Source organism: Barbus barbus, assembly GCF_936440315.1.
Source record: "Barbus barbus genome assembly, chromosome: 8".
NCBI classification, from domain to species: domain Eukaryota; kingdom Metazoa; phylum Chordata; class Actinopteri; order Cypriniformes; family Cyprinidae; genus Barbus; species Barbus barbus.
The window spans coordinates 22,538,857-22,558,290 of NC_136736.1; the positions used below are offsets into that span (position 1 = coordinate 22,538,857).

At 35.2% G+C, this 19,434-nt stretch overlaps 2 protein-coding genes across 2 annotated transcripts; one reads left to right on the forward strand and one right to left on the reverse strand.

Moving 5' to 3' along the window:
• Positions 1-729: 729 nt before the first annotated feature.
• LOC306874187 (transmembrane protein 144-like) lies at positions 730-9,579 on the forward strand. The gene is made up of 12 exons (XM_079424033.1): positions 730-992; positions 1,089-1,250; positions 2,015-2,137; positions 2,217-2,316; positions 2,404-2,484; positions 2,638-2,716; positions 3,010-3,086; positions 3,347-3,465; positions 3,542-3,661; positions 7,983-8,080; positions 8,172-8,225; positions 8,323-9,579. The coding sequence occupies exons 1-12, from the start codon at positions 914-916 to the stop codon at positions 8,404-8,406; spliced, it is 1,176 nt and encodes a 391-aa protein (XP_079280159.1). The 5' UTR covers positions 730-913; the 3' UTR covers positions 8,407-9,579.
• On the reverse strand, positions 8,986-11,084 carry LOC306874188 (mediator of RNA polymerase II transcription subunit 28). The gene is made up of 4 exons (XM_079424034.1): positions 10,899-11,084; positions 10,495-10,561; positions 10,284-10,396; positions 8,986-10,122 (listed from the first exon to the last, which is right to left on the reverse strand). The coding sequence occupies exons 1-4, from the start codon at positions 11,058-11,060 to the stop codon at positions 9,925-9,927; spliced, it is 540 nt and encodes a 179-aa protein (XP_079280160.1). The 5' UTR covers positions 11,061-11,084; the 3' UTR covers positions 8,986-9,924.
• Between the last annotated feature and the right edge of the window lie 8,350 nt (positions 11,085-19,434).

Genomic DNA, 19,434 nt, shown 5'->3' on the forward strand with positions numbered 1-19,434 from the left:
TGGACCAGCAATATACCAGCACTAACTAGCACTATACCAGCATAAACCAGCCTGGACCAGCAATATACCAGCACTAACTAGCACTATACCAGCATAAACCATCTTGGACCAGCACTATACCAGCATAAACCAGCCTGGACCAGCAATATACCAGCACTAACTAGCACTATACCAGCATAAACCAGCCTGGACCAGCAATATACCAGCACTAACTAGCACTATACCAGCCTAAACTAACATAAACCAGCCTGGACCAGCAATATACCGGCACTAATTAGCACTATACCAGCATAAACCAACCTAAGCCAGCACTATACCAGCATAAACCAGCCTGGACCAGCATTATACCAGCATAAACTGTCTAGGAATCTATGCTGGTTTTTGCTGGATTTTTCAGCAGTGTTGTTTTTACTTATCCACATTTACATGTATCTCACTCACAGGTCATCAAAAACTTAAGTATTGCTTTCAGTCGCTTGCCTTATTCATCTCTTATCACTATAATGTTGGCTAAAATATTTCCACACTTATTTCGTAACTTGTTTCTGATTTTTAATTTTTTTTGCATATAACTGTAAAAGCATAGGCCTAAATGTTTAAGGCAATTTATAAGTGTGTTTGCATGATAAAGAGAGAATATTTAGATTTAAAAAGCTGCGCGGGAAAAATTACTGTTTACAATATCTGACTCCACCCCTGGTAATCATCATATTCCAAAGCACGTGGTTCATGTCCAAGACGTGTCTTTTAACAATCATGTGATCATGCCTGTCAGCTGACAAGGAAGTAAAGTCACACTTTTTCATTGAGCAGCTATCGCTCGGAATATTTTTATTCCAGCGATCTCCGCCTGAAAGTAGCTTTTATGAATATCTGTTGATTGCTTGAATGCTGTTGCGTGTGTATCTATAAGATGAAATCTCGCGTGGCCGCGCTCAGCATTGCGCTCCTCTGCGCGCTCTCCACCGGCGCCGCGCAACAACTGGACCCAGGTACGTTAACGAATAAAAATGAATTAACTGCGTTGCATAATGAAAACTTTGCTGCCTTTTATGAGTAAAACACAATGTAATATAACTATGATTCAGTGGAGTGGCTATCAGACGGTCCAAGCGCATCTGTGGAGCTTCAGCAAGAATCCAACAGAACCAACTCGTCTGATCTGACTTATGGATTCATATCCTGCGCCGTATCAGCAGTCTTCTTCGGGAGCAACTTTGTACCAGTGAAAAAGATAGAGACTGGTGATGGTTAGTCAATTTTTTCTTACATTTTTGAGACATTATTGTGTTTTTGTCTCGCTGTGTTAGTGATTCTCAGCTGGCTTTTCTTTATGCCACAGCAATTGTTTATGGTAGCCTACTGTCAACAAAAATGCCTTTAAAGTAATAGTTAGGTACTAGTTTAAAAAAGTAATAGTATTAGTTAAAAGTAGGTAATTGCAATAGTCTGTTTTGATTTACTCACCCTCAGTGTCACTTTATTTAATCTGTGGAGCACGAAAGGAGAGCAGCTGCAGAAGTCTGTCAGTCACCATTTGCTTTTACTGTATGGAAAAGTGATGCAATGAAAGTGAATGGTAACTGAGGCTGTCATCCTTTTTTTGTGCTCCACGGAAAGTCATTCAGGTTTGAAAAGTGTAGTAAGTAATGGCTGATTTGTCTTTGTCCTTTTTTTCATCCAGATGTAGTAATTGTATATTGCCAAGTAACAAATTAACTTATGACAAAACTCTCTTGATCCTAGGCAAAAAATAAAATAAAATAGCAGTTAGAATATAACTTAAGAAATGCTTCCAATTTCATAGAAATACACAAATGTTAGCATACGTTCCCTTAATTTGACCCAACTATTACAAAAAATTATACTTGGGTATTGATAACCCTTTGTAGAGGACATAGAATAAATCAATGTACAATAAATTATATCCTGCTTTGAAAGCCCACTAAAGTGAGGAAGTTTGTTCAGTAATATTCCATTCAGTTTCAGTTTACCCTAATGTGTTCATGTGCAGGTATGTTTTTCCAGTGGATTCTATGTGCTGCTATATGGACAGTCTCCCTAGTGGTGAACATCATTCTACATAGTCCAAAGTTTTGGCCTCTTGTTATGCTGGGAGGAGCCATCTGGGCTACTGGTAACATTAATTATATAATATGCAGTTAATGATGATATACAGTGTGAAAGTCTGTCGTATGTTTGTGTTTTCCTTCTAGGTAATATAACTGTAGTTCCTATTGTAAAGACTATTGGGCTTGGTCTTGGTCTTCTTATATGGGCTTCGTTTAATCTGCTTTTGGGTTGGGCCAGCTCAAGGTAAGCAAAATTTGATTTCAGAATCCATTTATTAGTGACATAAACACACACAAAGAGTGACACACTGATTTTTGCTGTTGATTTTAGGTTTGGCTGGTTTGGCATTGGTGCAGAGACTGTTTCCAAACCAGTACTGAACTCCTGTGGAGCAGGTCTTTGTTTACTAAGGTAAATGTGCATGCATTCATAATCATATTCTTTTTTTTTTTTTTTGTGAGTCAGACATTTCAGAATGTGATGTTGCATTGTTTTAAGTAATGACTGAATTTTTTTATTTTTTCTTCACCCTTTTCATTTCTTTAATTTTGTATGTGTTTATAGTGCCATTGTTTTTTTCTTTGTGAAGACTGATGTTCAAAGATCTGCAACATCTGAAGAAACACCATTACTAATAGACCATGTATGTTGACATATTTAAAAATTGTGATTTTAAGGGACATGGTGATGGAAAAAAAGGAGTTGAAAGGAAAAATCATTCATTTATTATTTATTATTTCAATGCTTTTGTGTTCCCCCGAAAAACATACAAGTGCTTGCACATAAAACTGTTCTTTGTGAGTGCAAAGAGTTAACAAAACGTTTCTCAGAGGAACAGAAAAGCATTGAAATATATTTTTTCCTCCCATCTCACATTTTTTTTATATTTTATGTTCGAATAATCCAGTTAACTAATTTCATTAATTGCATGCGTAGACTGTGAACTCCGATTCTGTGGTAGCAACAGATGATTCCTGGGTGGATGCATTAACACCACGCACCAAACGGCTAGTGTATGTACACATCACACTTACATGACCCGTTACACACGTTTACAACACCTCCCTTACATAATAAGTGTATATAGATTAATAATTGCATTTGTTATACATCATTAGCATCTAAAATACAAATTTGTTTGAGTAAATGTTTTTATACATTTAGTACTAATTGTATATAATATCAGCCTCAGAACACAATAATTAAAATTTGAGTCTCTGCAACAGAACAATGCATTTATAAATATGTTTATAATAAGAGCTTTGTGTTGCAGTGGAACGTTTCTTGCTGTTGTCGCTGGACTGCTGTACGGATCATCATTTGTTCCAGTTCTGTACATTAAAAATCATGCATCAGATCCAGACAGCCAATACAGTGGAGCTAGCCAGTTTGGTAAATCAAGCATTAGTTGAATTCTTAAATATGAACTATTATGCATTTTGTTTATATATACCATGTTTCTTTGTAGATCTGGATTACGTCTTTGCACAATACAGTGGGATTTTCCTCACTAGTACAGTGTATTTCATCCTGTACTGTGCCATCAAAAAAAACAGACCTCAAGTTTTTCCGAAAGCAGTACTGCCAGGTAACACCATCCCTAAAATTTAAAGGAATAGTACACCCCCAAATTAATTTTTCTCAAAATGTAAGTACACTCAGGTAATCCAAGATGTACAGCAGATAAATTTGTTTCTTCATTTGAAAAGATTTGGAGAAATTTAGCATTACATCACTTGCTCAACAATGGATCCTCTCTAGTGAACAGTGTTAAGGGTAACGCATTACAAGTAACGTGAGTTACGTAATCAGATTACTTTTTTAAAGTTACTAGTAAAGTAACGCATTAATTTTTAATTAGCTTTGTCTAACTGTCTGAGTTACTTTTTCAAATAAGTAACTCCAGTTACTTTGTTTCCCATGTCTAAACTGACAGCTCTCATGTTGAGAGAAATGGGGAGTAAGTGCAGACTGCAGAGGCGTTGTGGGTGAAAATGATCTTACTGTAGTTCTAGACTAAATATGAACATGCATTTACTCCTCTTACCTGCACAAAAACAGATTCAGTATTCCTCAAAATGAATAACAACTGTCAAATGCAAACTCAGAATATTATGCAAACCTGCAATAATTATGTTAAGTAAGACCAATATCATTTATGTATTTAATCCCATTTTATTAACCAATGTCTTTGCTGCTGAACTTCAATGATCTAATTCAGCCATATTACTTACTTTTTACTTACTTTTGTCATTTAGCAGACGCTTTTGTCCAAAGCGACTTACAAATAAGAAAAAGTAACTAAAACTAAAAAGTTACAACTCTATAAATACTATATACCCACATATTTAAGAAAATAAAGAAATTAAATAAAATCGACACATGCATATAACAACATTTCAATAATAAACATATAAATGAAAAAATTTAATAAAAAGCTACTACTATCCCTTGCCGGTGTCCCTGCCCGGTGGAGTCGCACGGTAGAGTCGATGGTCTTTACACTCTTCGGTCTTCACACTAAGAGGGCTTCACACGACGACTGCCGCGACCGCTGCCGCGGTATAATAACCTTTTTTATACCAATCCAACAAATCATCATTTTAATTCAGCTGGACCCACTTTCCTGTTTATCAACTACAAATGGCCAAGCAAGTGCACACACTGACAAGATACGCGATACAGTACGAGACCAAACGCGATTTCAGCAACTGTCGTGGCCCGCCGAGGTTGTCTCGTCTGGATCTCAGTTGGTGCAATTAGAAAGGCTCAAAACAGCAGAGTTTCAAATGTGAAAGAAAAGACTTTATTATAACAAAATAACAAAGCCGAGAACGCAGCCGCCACATCAACTGCTTCTGAGCTCTCAAGTGTTGGTACATCATCATATATACCTTTTTTACTGCCCAAATTTGGTAGTTCCTGTTTTTTATTGGTTATGCCTGTCTGATTTGCCACAATTAATTACTAGCCTACCTGGTCCAATTTTAATGGTGGCGTTTGGCCAGATCCGCCATTTTTAAAAAGTTCTTTATTCCATCACTCCCATTGGTTGGCAGTGATCCCAGAAGACATACATCACAGTTGTTTACATGTACCTATCATATTCTGGAAATCACCCAAAGTTCCTCGGGTTATTCTAAGTTCACTGGTATAACACCTGCATTTGACCAGTGTATGGCCCTTTAAGACTTATAATCAGTATGGCCAGTGGATGGCACTCCAAGACCCATAATCAGTATTTAGACACCCAGTACATTAGTAATAAGATATCTTGATTAATATTTGGATATCATATTTTGCATAGAATAGTATATGGATTATGTTTTTAAACATGTCTAATATTTTGAATAAGATAATGCTATAGTGAGTAAACAAAATTATACAATACAACTCTCATCCCAGTAAACCTATTAAAACCTGAAATACCCTACGCAGTCTGAACAAGTTGATGCTAGTTGAGGAAAGTCATGTATTATGTTTATTGTTCTTTAATTCTAACATTATAATATGAATTGCAGTGAAACTGTTATAAAGTTGAATTTATTTATACCATGGTCCTACAGACTTACACTATTTGTGGCGGCATATATATGCAAATTAATTCTCTGCCAGCAGGAGGTGCTGTTGGAGCGGGAGGTTTACCCAGTAACGCTGTACACAAAGCTGCGCTCCGCTCACAAACGCTGCTTTATCAGACATTACATGCAAGATGAAATGAAAATGACATCTAAAATTTTCTGAAGACAGTCGGTTTCCTTCAGAAATACAGTGATATAAAAACACCCGCACCGGGTTTTGATTTTGAAACGTGCAGTGCTCAACCAAGCGTTCTCCCCACCCGCCAACCATTCGAATTTACGTAGGCGGGATTTCTTTTAATAAGATTCTAATGGACTGCTTTGTGATATCACAAATACAGGAAAACAACTTTGTAGTCCAAACGAGCCGTTCGTTGTAGTTCTTTAAATGGGATTTTTAAAAAACGAAATATCTCCCTTTGGAGTGGATTTTGAGATTTGTAACTTTGTAGATCTTTTTATGCGCAAACATACACACTACACAATTCAACTAAAATTCAAAAAGTGAAAAAGCATAGTAGGACCCCTTTAAAAGTAACTCAAAAGCAGAGGTGGGACCAAGTCATTGTTTTGCAAGTCACAAGTAAGTCTCAAGTCTTTGCATTCAAGTCCCGAGTCAATGCTGTCGAGTTGCAAGTCGTCAGCTTTAAGTTTCAAGTCCCAAACAAGTCATTAGTGCTATTTGCCCAAATTAGTGTCTAATTAGTAATTAGTGTGTCTAATTTTTAATTAGTGTGTAACTTACTACAGTAAATTTTAAGTTATTTATACTATAGTCTAGTAAGTATAATTATAAAGATATAATAATTAATGGTGTTTCATTGAGTAATGAATCAGTGTTTGTAAACAAATATAGGCATAAGTGAATGAATAACTTCTTTTAAGTCCACTTTCATATGTTAATGCTTCAGTGGTTTTAATGAATCAATTGAGTCCAATATTTAATAACAGACGCTGATTTATCGCCATCTACTGACATAGGTCTACAAAACATTTATGGCAGGCTATACTTCAAGTCCTAAACTGATACATTGATACAGAACATGAAAACATTAAATGAAGCAGAAAAGTAAATAACAATAGTTCTAATATATACAAATAAGAAACCATCAGTGAATGGATTTTAGCATGATGTGTTTCATTTTATGCTGTCAAGGAGACGAGCGCAATAATCTTGTTCCGTTCTCTATATCAGGTTTAAGAAATGAGGCATGCAAAATTATTCACAGCAAAACTAGTTATTCAGACACAAATATAGCCTATGTAAGTAAATGTATTTTGTGTTTTAAACAAGTTCATAATGATCACAGTTTGGCGTCTTCCTCTCCTTCTCATCTTATAAGTGGTTTATAGTGATTATGTGGATGAATACACTAACAAGCGCTCATTTAAGAGAGTCCCTCTCTGGCTCAGTGCCAAAAACTGTGCTAATCTTAGTGTGATCATACGAGTAACCAGCATATATTGATCAGAACTCTTCTTTCTTCTTTCTTTTTTTTTTTTTAAAGAACGTAAAACCCTGTCTACACTGGACGTGCCACGCCACAACAGCTAAATCTACCTACACTGGACTCGACCATTTCAAATCATTTGAACTTTGTGTCATAAATAGTCATAAATAGAACGCAGCATTCGTTTACTGTCAGGGATTTGTCGCGTTGTGCCGCATCCAGTGTAGACTGCATCGCTGATTATAATGGATTCTATTTTATTTTGTCGCGCCGCGCTGCTCCACTCGCGTCCAGTGCAGACACGGTTTAAAGACTTGCCGAGTTACAGGGCTCAAGCCCAAATCAAGTCTCGAGTCAGTGCTGTCAAAGTCTAAGTCGTGTTGCAAGTCTTCTTTGATTATGTCAAGTCACAAGTCCTCAAATTTGGGACTCGAGTCCGAGTCAAGTTTCGAGTCATACGACTCCAGTCCACAACTCTGCTTAAAAGTAACGTAACTCATTACTTTCCTTAAAAAGTAACCAAGTAACGCAATTAGTTACTTTTTTAGGGAGTAACGCAATATTGTAATGCATTACTTTTAAAAGTAACTTTCTTCAACACTGGTAGTGAAGGGGTGCCAAACAGCTGATAAAAACATCACAGTATTCCAAAGTAGTCCACATGACTCCAGTCTCTAGACTCCAGATTAATTGTGGATTATTGTGATATTTTTTATCAACTATTTGGACTCTCATTCTGATGGCACCAATTCACTGTAGGGGATTTTGGCTGAACTATTCCTGTAATTTGCATTTCCTTTAGAATTGATCCGTCTTCCGCATAACTCTGCATACTCCCTGATGTTATGTTTTATAGAATAATGTTTTTTCCTTGTAGGATTCCTTTCTGGCATCATGTGGGGTGTAGCCACATGCTGCTGGTTCCTGGCCAACCACTACCTCAGTGCTGTAGTGAGCTTCCCTATTATCACAACAGTGAGTTACAGATCTCAAAAGAGTGCACATCTTTTTATATTTTTCAGGTAATATTTTTTCAGCTAATGTTTCATAATTTGGTTCATTCCAGGTTCCTGGATTGATTGCAGCTCTTTGGGGTGTTGTCGTGTTCAAAGAAGTGAAGGTAAATACTTGTGTGTAAGGTGTATGAGTTCTGTTCCTGCTGTCTATTGCTTTTATCTTTTTGTATTGAACTTTATCTCCTCCTCTTTCTCCCTCAGGGTTGGCGAAATTACATTGTCCTCGTCGTTGCTTTCTGTCTTGTTTTATCTGGGGCATTATTGACTGCATTCTCAAAGGTTTAAACTATTTTTAGACAAGAGCAAAAATGCAAAGAAAAAACTTGGGTTGAGTGTTTTAACATTTTAGGTTTATCTTTTAAATCACTGTTTTAAATCATTTGAATAATTTGCAGAGACATTGTTCTCTCGTATCAGATGATGCAGCTACAAAAACCTGAACACATTGAAGAGAAACAATATTGTTTATATTAAGGAGGGATACGTTCTAATATATTAATATATAAAATACTTGAAATGTTACAGCAACATCAGCATGTTATTGTTTTAAAAAAAAAAAAAAACACAGTTCACCATATTTTTGTTGTACTTGCAATAACAAACTTTTTTTAAATGTCATGTTTACACTATAATGGACCTCATTTCACTGTATATTTGCACATGTAATGGTTATTTAGTTTTTTTATATTGATGCATCTGCACAGTATAAAAGCAGGAATGGTATATAAAGCATAAAGACAATGAAGCATATTTTAAAACCATTTATCTATTAGAAAAAAAAATTATATTTTGCATGATATTTACATGACAATTATGCATATTTTCACTTCAAATTCATTTTTCTTTTTTTAATTTTGTATATTTCCAATTATTCTCAATGGTGATCACCAGTACTGTAAGAGTATTTTATTCTACTGTACATTACATTTAAATACGGCAATGCAATAATTATAAATATATATTTCAAAAATCAGTTTTTCTTCAATTATATTGCATTACAATACTGGGGGAATGTCAATTAATGTCACCATGCAAAAATGTTCATGTTTTAAAAGTAGGATTTTTCTTGTGTATAATATCCAAGTTTGTTATATAATTTCTTTTCTTTTGATTTTGTAATGAAATTCATGAGATTTTGGATTGCAAATGGGTTGTTTTATTGCTGCCAAATTATGTTAGAGGCCTTAGTTTTATTTGATTTTTTGTTGTTGTTGTTTTTGGATTTTAAGGGAATAAATATTCAAATCCAAATGCAAAGGATTTGTGAACTGAAAATGTTGCTTATATTGATACAGCATGTTATAAAGGGAAAAATTAAAGCACTGAGTAAAGAAAGAAAATGTAAGAGAGCGCACAATTTTCAGTATTGACAAAACATGTTTATTTTAAACTTTACAAAAGATATTTTAATAAAATATGAACAATGGGGGGAAAAATGTATCCCACTTAATTGTCTCCAACTAAAGCTCTTTCTGGTCATTTTAGCTGTATGAACATCTGTGCTTGAAATATTAAAAATGTGATTAACTTGCAATCAATTTTCTAACAAATTCGGTTTTAAGTATGCTGATGACTAAATGTCAAAGACCCTCGAGTTGGTCAGAATGCAGACCTACAAACTCCTCATGAGGGATAAGTGGCAGTAACGTCCTTTAGCACCTCTTGAAGCATCATGGATGTACATAATATGACAAAAATATCACTAACAGAGTCCACAACAAAGGCTTATTGTACAATTTTCTGGGCGCAGAGCGAGAGAGCGTGGCCCCTGAAACACAGTCTGGATAGTGTTCTGTACATGCTTCAGTTTGGTTTCATGGGTGCAGGAATGTTGGCTGAGGCCTGTTCCAGGATGGCCAGTGGACCCTGCGGCAGTTCTGTGGGCTTCTTATGCTGGACGTTGATGTCTTCCAACACCTGCTGCCAATGATGGATCTTGGTAAGATGCTTCTGAATCAGCATTTCTTTCCTCTGGAGTTCATTCTTCAGTTCTGATGCATCCTGAAACACCAAACAGCACTTATAGTTTATATTACAGTATACTGTATGTTTCAAATGTTATAATGGACCTGTAAGAGTTTTAAAATCTTCATGGAAGTTGGTATCGATTTAAATAATGTATGGATGGATTTTAAACAATTTTACGGAGAAACTGTGTTTACCTCTTTTTCCACCTGCTCTGGTTTCTGTACAGACAGCTGCAGTCTTTTCTGAAGGAAGAAACATTCAGTCTGTCTGGCTACATCCAGAAACTTCTGTATACACTGATCAACCCCTGAAATACATGACACGCAAAATCATTAAGGTAAAACATTACAAGTATTTTCTGATTTATGGAGTGATTAAAAAAAAAAGTGGAGGGGAGGGGATTACCAGTCCGGATCTCTTCCTGGTCTGTGCCATTCACATAGTCTTGACTGACAAGAGATGCAAAACACGCCTGTGGTAATAAAAAACGTTAATGGACAGATTACATGACAAAATCTAGAATAATAACACCACTGATTATATAAACTAAAATATAAAAGATAACTTCACTGACAAAATAAAATAATGGACAGCGTTTCGATCTACAACCAAGCAAACAATTAACTTCTACTGCATGCATAAAGCATGTGCTTATATGTATATTAAATATAAAAGAAGAATATATTCATAGTAAATATAAAAAGGGTTCAGTGCGTGTATAATCAGTTAATGGTCTAACTTATCTAGAAACCGTCGCTATTTGTATAATTGTACAGAAAATCTATCAGCCGTTTTATCGATCTGCTCACCTCGAAAGAAGCTTCCAGCTCATCTACTAAAGTGTCATTTGCCCCTCTGTTACCAGGAGGGCCTGTGAGAAGTCCTGGCTGACCTGGACCACCAGGACCTGTAGGTGGATGAGATCCTGGGGGCTGCTGACCGGGGAACATACCGCCCATGGACGACGCCATTTTTCCACTAACAACAACTCTTCTTCGCGTGCGTCAAAAGACGTCCCAGTCTATTAAAGCTGCAATGAATCGCCACCTAGTGCACAGGACAGGCAATGCAATTCCTGTCCTGTGCAATGCAATGTAGGCCTGTTCATGCATTTACTAAGTAAATACATAAATGCCATTAGCTTTGACATTTCCACCGCACAGTGCTACACATCACCAGTCTCACAATCACTTTTCATTTCATCTATTAATAAACTTTTATAGGGGCAAAATTTTTAATTGTGTTGGAAATGATGCCTGAGCCATAATTTTTGAAAAATTATTTGTCCACAGTATTTATTCAAATGTATGTCTATGTATTTTACTCTTCGTTTTAGAGCATATAATAGCTAATTCATGACATTGATTTTTATCATTTAAAAATGTTAAAATGTGAAAGTTCTCAAGACGTGTAAAATGTCTCCAAGACAGATTTAATAACAAAATGAAGAAAACAGAAAGAAAAAAGGAAAGAGAGAAAGAAAGTTTAATACTATTTTAATAAAATAAATTCTTGGGACATAAAAGTATAGGCCTCTCAAAGTTCTTATCTTTTTCTGATTCCTATTCCATATCCATTGCGTCCTGAAATCCAGATGTTGAAGAATTCAGCTTCGTGCCATTGCACATTGTTCATTACACACACACGACTGAATAACAGCTCAAAATTCACAATTTCGACCTTCCCACCACTTGGGCCTTTTAAAAAAGCTTGAGGAAAAAGAACCAGCCAGATAAAAAGTGACAGCTCGCACAAACAGGTCAAATAGAAAGTTCACTGACATTTAAAAGAGCTTGAGCTCCAGAGCTCCTTCTGATGTAATTGGCAGAAAAATCTATAGAGCTTCTGTCTAGTTGTCATTAAGTGTCAGAAGAGTGTTTCAACGCCTCTGCAGTGACCTGTGGGCTTCCAGTTATTGGACAACATAGTTTTACCAAATGTTTATGTCTATTTCATGTTTCATGTCAAAAGGAAAAAGAAAGAAAGACATGATTTACAATGACAGAAAATGTATTTTGGGAGAGCTAAAAAAACATTTTAAATACAGTAAAACCTGTCGGCTATTTTCAAATGAATTTGAAATTCAATTCTATCCATTAACATGCACTTGAACTCGTTTTCTCACTATTTTATTCCACCAGGTAGCGCTGCTCTATTCCATAAGAGAGGTTTCACAACATCACACCTACAGCCAATCGGAACTAATTTCACAGCATTTGTCAGATTGGTTTATTTTTAAATGCCAAATTCTGAGAACCTTGAAGTTTTGGCTACAAAAAGATAGACCTACTGAATATTTATATTTTATTGACCAGAACCAAAGCAATTTACAGAACAACTAAAATGTAAAATAACTGGATGAGTTGCATAAATAGGCCTATATCCTGCTATTAAAATACAAATAGAATTTGCCTTGACCTGACATGTATGACAAATGTCTTTGTCCTAAGAACACAACTCAATTTTTCGATTCAAATCATCACTCTCATCAATCATGCCTGAATGTAGCTATGCCAGTGTGATTTATGTTCACTTGTTTACCTAACAGCTATTAGCCTACAAAAATATAGAAATTTCAGAATTCTCAGAAAATAATATAATTTAAGAGGGTTTTTGAACTATAATCTATGTTTGAAACCAACATGTGTTACTGGAAATTTTAAACAAACAGGAAATGCCCTCAGAACTTTGGCTATGTTCTGGCAAGATTATCTTAGAGTTATAAACAAACATTCCAGTAACATCTGGAGAACGTTCGCTTAAAGTTATCTGGTCTTTAATAACATTCTGTAGACGTCAGAACACACACACACACACACACACACCCAACGTCTCCTTAATGTTTTCTCTAACGTTTGCATAACCAGGAAAACGAGTTTTAAAAACATTTATAAAAACTGGACGTTTCTAATGTTAAGAAAACATTTTTAACTTAATGTGAATGTTAACAAAACCTTAGAACATGTTTTTGTTAGCTGGGTGCTCTGCTGAAAAAAAAAACATAGAAACCATCACAGAATGTGTAATGGTTATAATAGGAATTGTACTGGTTTTATTGGAAACTGTAATGGTGCCTGTTGGTCTCTAATTGATCTCCTTCTATTGGTGGCTTGTTAAAATCACTGAATTCTATTGGAATATGTCCCAAATGCGCTACAGAAAATCATTTTTAATGGTTAAAAGTTTATGGTTTGTAATCTTTGTAATGATATTTGTAGTGGAAACCATTAGAATTTCTGTGATGTTTTCTATTGTGGTATCTTCGTCAACCTTTACGCAGCTGAAAAAAGGCTCAGGATTTACTCATTGAAAAAAAGAAGAAAAAGCACCGTGAAATGTAACAATATTTCCACTATAAAGAACCTTTTGTGCAATGGAAAGGAACCATGTCAATAAAGTGCAAAGAGCATTTATCAAATGACAAAGCCTTAATAAAGACCTGTGGATAGATAGGCTATATATATATATATATATATATATATATATATATATATATATATATATATATATATATATATATATATATTTATTTATTAATTTATTATTATTCTGATTTACAAGAACTAGACCAGTTTTCAACAGCTCTTGAATAAGTGTCATGCTATGAATGCATCACAGCGTCATGCTGTGAATTGGTGGCGTTTAGTGCTTTCGGACGGCCACGGCACGGACCCCCGCGTGAGTAATGCTTGTGCAGAGGCACAGTTGAGCCAGCTGTCAGTGCTACACACACTTTCACTCATTCAGACTGATGGAGACTTCAGGTCTGACCGCGCGTGAAGCGCCGCAGGTAAGACTCTGGAACGCGGCTTTTTGGAAACATGCCGAATCTCTCCACTCGATCGTCACTATATCTGTTTTTTTCTTTTTCTTTTCCGTGTACGAAAATGTCATGTTATTATTTAAGAACAACCAGCAACGCAGTGCGATTCAGTCTTCCTCAATATGGTTGATGTTATTCTGTGCGTTAAGACGCGATTCACTATAACACATTTAGGCTTCAGGTGAAAACGCAGGGAAATGTAGGAGATTTTGCTAATTTCATAATGCGTTACAAATAAACTTTACGCGCCCAGACGCGCGATACCGAGCGCAGCTGGCGGGCAAAAAGAAATGGATCATTAGGTTATGAGGACTAAAGTGCCTTCAGGACTTTGACCTCTTTACAATACACTAGATGAAAGCTCTTAACTCAGGAGTTTGGAGGCTAATAACGCGCAATAATTGATCTCATCGAAACTGTCTCTCCTGGGAACGAGAGAACAGTGAGGAGGAGATGCCTCACGCCTAAATGTTCCTTGGATGGGCTTATCTTCTCTTTAGGATGTAATGGCACATTTCAGATTGTTGAGAGGAGACATTAAGGTAATGTGTTGGTGAGCTCTAATCCACTCTTTTTGTGTCTTATCAAGATTGTATTTCAACACTAGATGCAGGCCTGTATATTATTGTAACTGCTGTCATATTCTGTGAATTTGTCTTTTATGGTGCTCTATAAATTCCTGGTGCAGACTGAAAATATCAAAGTTCATTTTGTGTCATCATTCTAGTCGAAGGATGTCTGATGCTATGTGTGTTATGAAAGATAGACATGTTTTCTTTATATTTTAATACTGATTTGTGCAATTTTACACTATGGATTGGGGATTTGATTTTTGTGATTCTGAGATATATATACTAATATAATATGAGTACTAGAACACTAAAAAAAGACAGATATCATTTAAGACGTCTGTTTTCTCTGTCTCGCCTTCCCAATTTTCTCCTTGCCTCTTCTGTCAGTCAATATGTCACTGTGTTCTTCCATCCTTCAACTCCTTTATCTCAGTACTTGTCTTTTTGCACCGTGTCTCTCACTTGTTTGGTTCCCATGGCTCCCAATTACTCTTTTTGGAGAAAATTTCATCTTTTTATCATAAACTCATTTTTAAACTTCTCAAAGGCTCAATTTGAAGGTTTTATATGTTCCATATCAGCATCATTACATGCATCTTCAATTCTGTTTCTTCAATGAGTCTCTCCATATGGCTCTAGAAAGACTACAGTTGATGACTTAATTACATTGTCATTTCAATGGCATTAAAAGTGTCTGCTGATTCATTGAAAGACAATAAATGCATAAATTTTTAAGTTTATCAGATCATTTTTTAAAAAGCAATATTAACCATAATAATTTTTTGAAGTCATAGGAGTGCTAAGATTTTTTATTATTTTTTTATGTTAGAGTAGACAATCAATATATGGCCAATGAAATGACAAATATTACACCCTCGGTAATAAAAAGTGAGAATAATAGAGTATGTTTGTTTTATTTTATTGTTATGGACAACCTGTCAAATTCTATCCCTGTTTAATGTTCAAGTGGAGCCTCATTAATATGTAAACTGTGCAAATAATTATTTCTTATCTCGTTAACATTTAGCTTTAATCGTTTAGCAGACTTATTATTATTGTTCACTAATGTTTCCTCCGGCAGGCTTCTCGTTAATTTGAGCTGCAAGTTGATCACAGAGTCCGTGAATTGAACTTGATCTTGACAAATTGTTCAGTCTGATTTTTTTTATCTGAATCTATTGGTTAATTGAAAAGACCTAGAACTATTCTTTCACTTGGTTTCAGAAAATGTTGAATATAGCACACAGTTTGCATTGACTACTTAAGATGCATCAAGATTCTAGGCTGCATAAATCTCCTTTTGTGTCTCAGGGAAAAAAATAACAGCATGTACGTTTGGAACAACTTCAAACAAATAATGACAAAAAATTTATTTTGGGGGCCCTATCCCGCTACGCTAATGTGGACTACTGGCCTACTTAGGACAGCTGGGAATTACTTCTGTGACCATCAGCAATATACAAGAAACAGTGGACACTAGATCTAACAAAAGATGGCAGATCCTAAAACAAGGAACTGGATTATCAAAAAGATAAAAAAAAATTAGGGCTGGAACCTTGTTCTATCCACTGGTTGTTGTTTGATGTTTATGAGGGGAAAAAAATAAATATAAAGTCCAGTATATACCACCAGAGAGAAGCTGTTTGTACTGGAATATGGAGTAATGACATTTTGATTTAAAAAAAATTACAAGGTCAAAAAAGTGAAACATATGGATGAATCATTCACATTAAGATCAATAAATTTGGAAAACAGATAGATAGGATAAATTTCCATTTCATGCCAACTTAAACAGTGCAACTCGTCTGAGGTTTTATGGCTGTTAAACAGAGCTTTTCAAGAGACAAACAGACCTGTCAGATTGTCATTCAGTGAATGCTCCATTCTATTGAAGCAAACCTACCAAAGTCTTAAACCCAGATATGATTTATGCATGCATTATATACCCAAGACACCCGAACAGCCAAGCAGCATCTTGCAACTTTCAAAAAACATCTAAAGACATCTCTTCTGTGAATGCTCGACCCAAACCTGCAAATGCAATAAGACTTTTTTTTCACTGTTTTTCCCTTTTATCTCTGTTCTAATGCGTAGTTCTCTGAACAATCTTATGGCACCACTTCTAATGTTACCACCTCCGTATGAAGAATCACTCCTCATTTTTAAGTCGCTTTGAATAAAAGAGTCTGTTAAATGATTCAAGATAAACGTCAGTGCGATAAGAGACTATTATTCACACAGTTTATGTATTAATGAGGTTCTGTTGGAACATTAAACACTACTAGGGTGTATTATTTGTCATAGCATTTGCCATCTGTTGTCCATAAAAATAAAATAAAGCAAACATACCCTTACAATAATTATTAAGTGGCGTATAAGTATAAAGTATTAAGTGACATTGCGTTTTTGAGTGACTTCTCAGTAGTTTATTATCTAATTTAACATTACAATTTTAATACTCTGCACACCTAATTAGATTTTCCTTTTACAGACTTGAAAAGGCAAATGAATGAATCCCGCTCCATCTCGACATTTAAGTGCCTGCTTCAAATGCTGGCGTATTCCCTTTGTAGCCCACTCTACTCTTAAGGTCACTTTGTAGAAAGGTACTGTCAAGGGAATACTCTGCACAGAGCATGTGAACAGCCTGCCATTTAGCCTCAGACTATCAGGATTAGCCAGCGTCTGCATATCCCATTGCAGTTCATGCGCACAAGACTATTGTACTGTAAACGTATTGGCCTGCTATGAATGAGAAAGGTTAGTTAGAGATTCACAGCTCGGCTTCCTGTAATGTTTATGTAGTTTAAATATATATTCATACAATGTATTTACAATAACTAAATATGCTGAATTATAAACCAGGGAATTTAGAGTTGAATTTGGCTGCTGATAGAAAAGGGAGCCCGAGATGATAGAACCACAGACCTAAAAACAGGAAGCTTTGCCACCTCTGTTACCTTGACAACCTGCTTTCACCCTGATATATAGACCAATGCAAGTCATTCATAGAGTTTATGTCTGTGCTTATGTCTGGAAGTAAAATTAATTATAATTAAGACCAATATATGATGTGTACTGTTCATACAGTATATTAAAGAAGTTTAAAGAGAATTTGAAATGTGTGAGTCAGGTTGCAAATGGCTTACTAAATAATGTCTTAATATGTAGAAATGCAGAAAGGTTTGAGAGTTTAGGGATATATAGATATTTAGAATTTATCATTAGCTTTCTATAAAAACAATGGAAGCCAGTGGGGTTAGTTTATTTTAAGGGGTCGCTGTTACAGTGTAGTTACACAAGCAAGTACTGAGTATAATTAACTACTGTAGGGTTAGAGTTTGATTTACGGTTAGTTGCTTGTAATTATGCATAATTTATAGTTAACTATAGAAGGTACATGCAACAAGTGTAATTACTAGGGGTGTAATGGTACACAATCATGATGGTTCGGTACGTACCTCAAGTTTTGACGTCATGGTTCGGAATGGTTTTGATAAAGCAGGAGGAAAAAAACTAAACAAAATTGCATTTTTATACTTTAAACAATGGTTTACTGAGCAAACGAATTGCTCTTTCTTTAAATAAATTAAATTATAATAAAAAAAATATATAAAAAAAAGGGATAAAACTCTACCTCATTTTCTGCTCTAAACTTATTACAATTAACAAGAGCCCAAACTTAAATTCAATTTAAATACTATTTACTTTTAAATAATCAACTCTCAACTTAAAAAATTGTATGCAAACATGTAACTGCACATAATGCCATTTTTAAATTAACCTCTAAATTTTTACATTTCTATTTGTTATTGAAATATAATAATTTACACAGTGGCTGTCATAACTTGTTTCATAACAGATTTATTTATTAAACATACATTAAATAATTAAGACATCACTGACATGTAAAGTAAAATATAATGAGTATATAATCTAATATTTCATGAAATGCTCTTCTCTAGACTTCATTTCTCCAGCAAACTAACGAGCTGTGGACACTGATGACTTACCTGAGGTAAATGAAATCCTACGTGACATTTTATTTACAAGCTGTTTTATTGACGTCTTTCCGTGAGTGAAACACTGATTGAGTGATAACATGAGGCATGAGATGTTCATTCATGTTTATTTTGCGTAAAAAGTAGTAAAGAGGAAGGGTTGAAATCGCTCACACGCACTCCACGCTGCAGTTTGAACTGAGGCCTTTATATAAAGATCTGTCTCGCCACATCAAAGGCGTCATAACGCAATTTATTGTTTGAATTTCCTGAAAAGAAATGTATGATTTGTTCGGTACACATGCATACCAAACTGAAAGACCCTTTATCCATACCGAAAATTTAAGTTTCAAATTATGTTACACCCCTAGTAACTACTTGTTACAATAAAGTGTTACTGTCAGTGGAAATGCCTAGATGTGTGTGTGTGTGTGTGTGTGTGTGTGTGTGTGTTTGTGTGTGCATGGGCCAAAATCCAATGGTTTTATTCATATTATGAGTCAGTAGCTCAGTCAGGAGTATTTAATGGCTTAATTATAAAAAAGAATCGAGTGCCAAAATCTTAATTAACTTCTCAATTCCATGTACACCATGCAGGCTTAATTAAACAGCTCTTAGAAATGGAAAACATTATTATTTTTTAATGTTATTACATTGCCTGTGGAATGCTGTTGGATGATTTATAATTATTACACAATTAAATGTGTATTACTTGCCCTTTCAAAGTGTAGTATATGTCTTAAATATAAAGGTCAACAAGGCTAAGGTCAATAGAAATGGTCATGCTAGAAGATTAAAATAACTCTTTATTAAATATGACTGAAGGGAACATTTATTGATTTTTATAACTGGATTGTTCCGTAATCAAACATGACGGTAGATACGGCCTTGTCTTTTCTGAGTATTGATTGAAATGTTTTCTTATGTCTCCACAGTGTGTTGTCAGAAT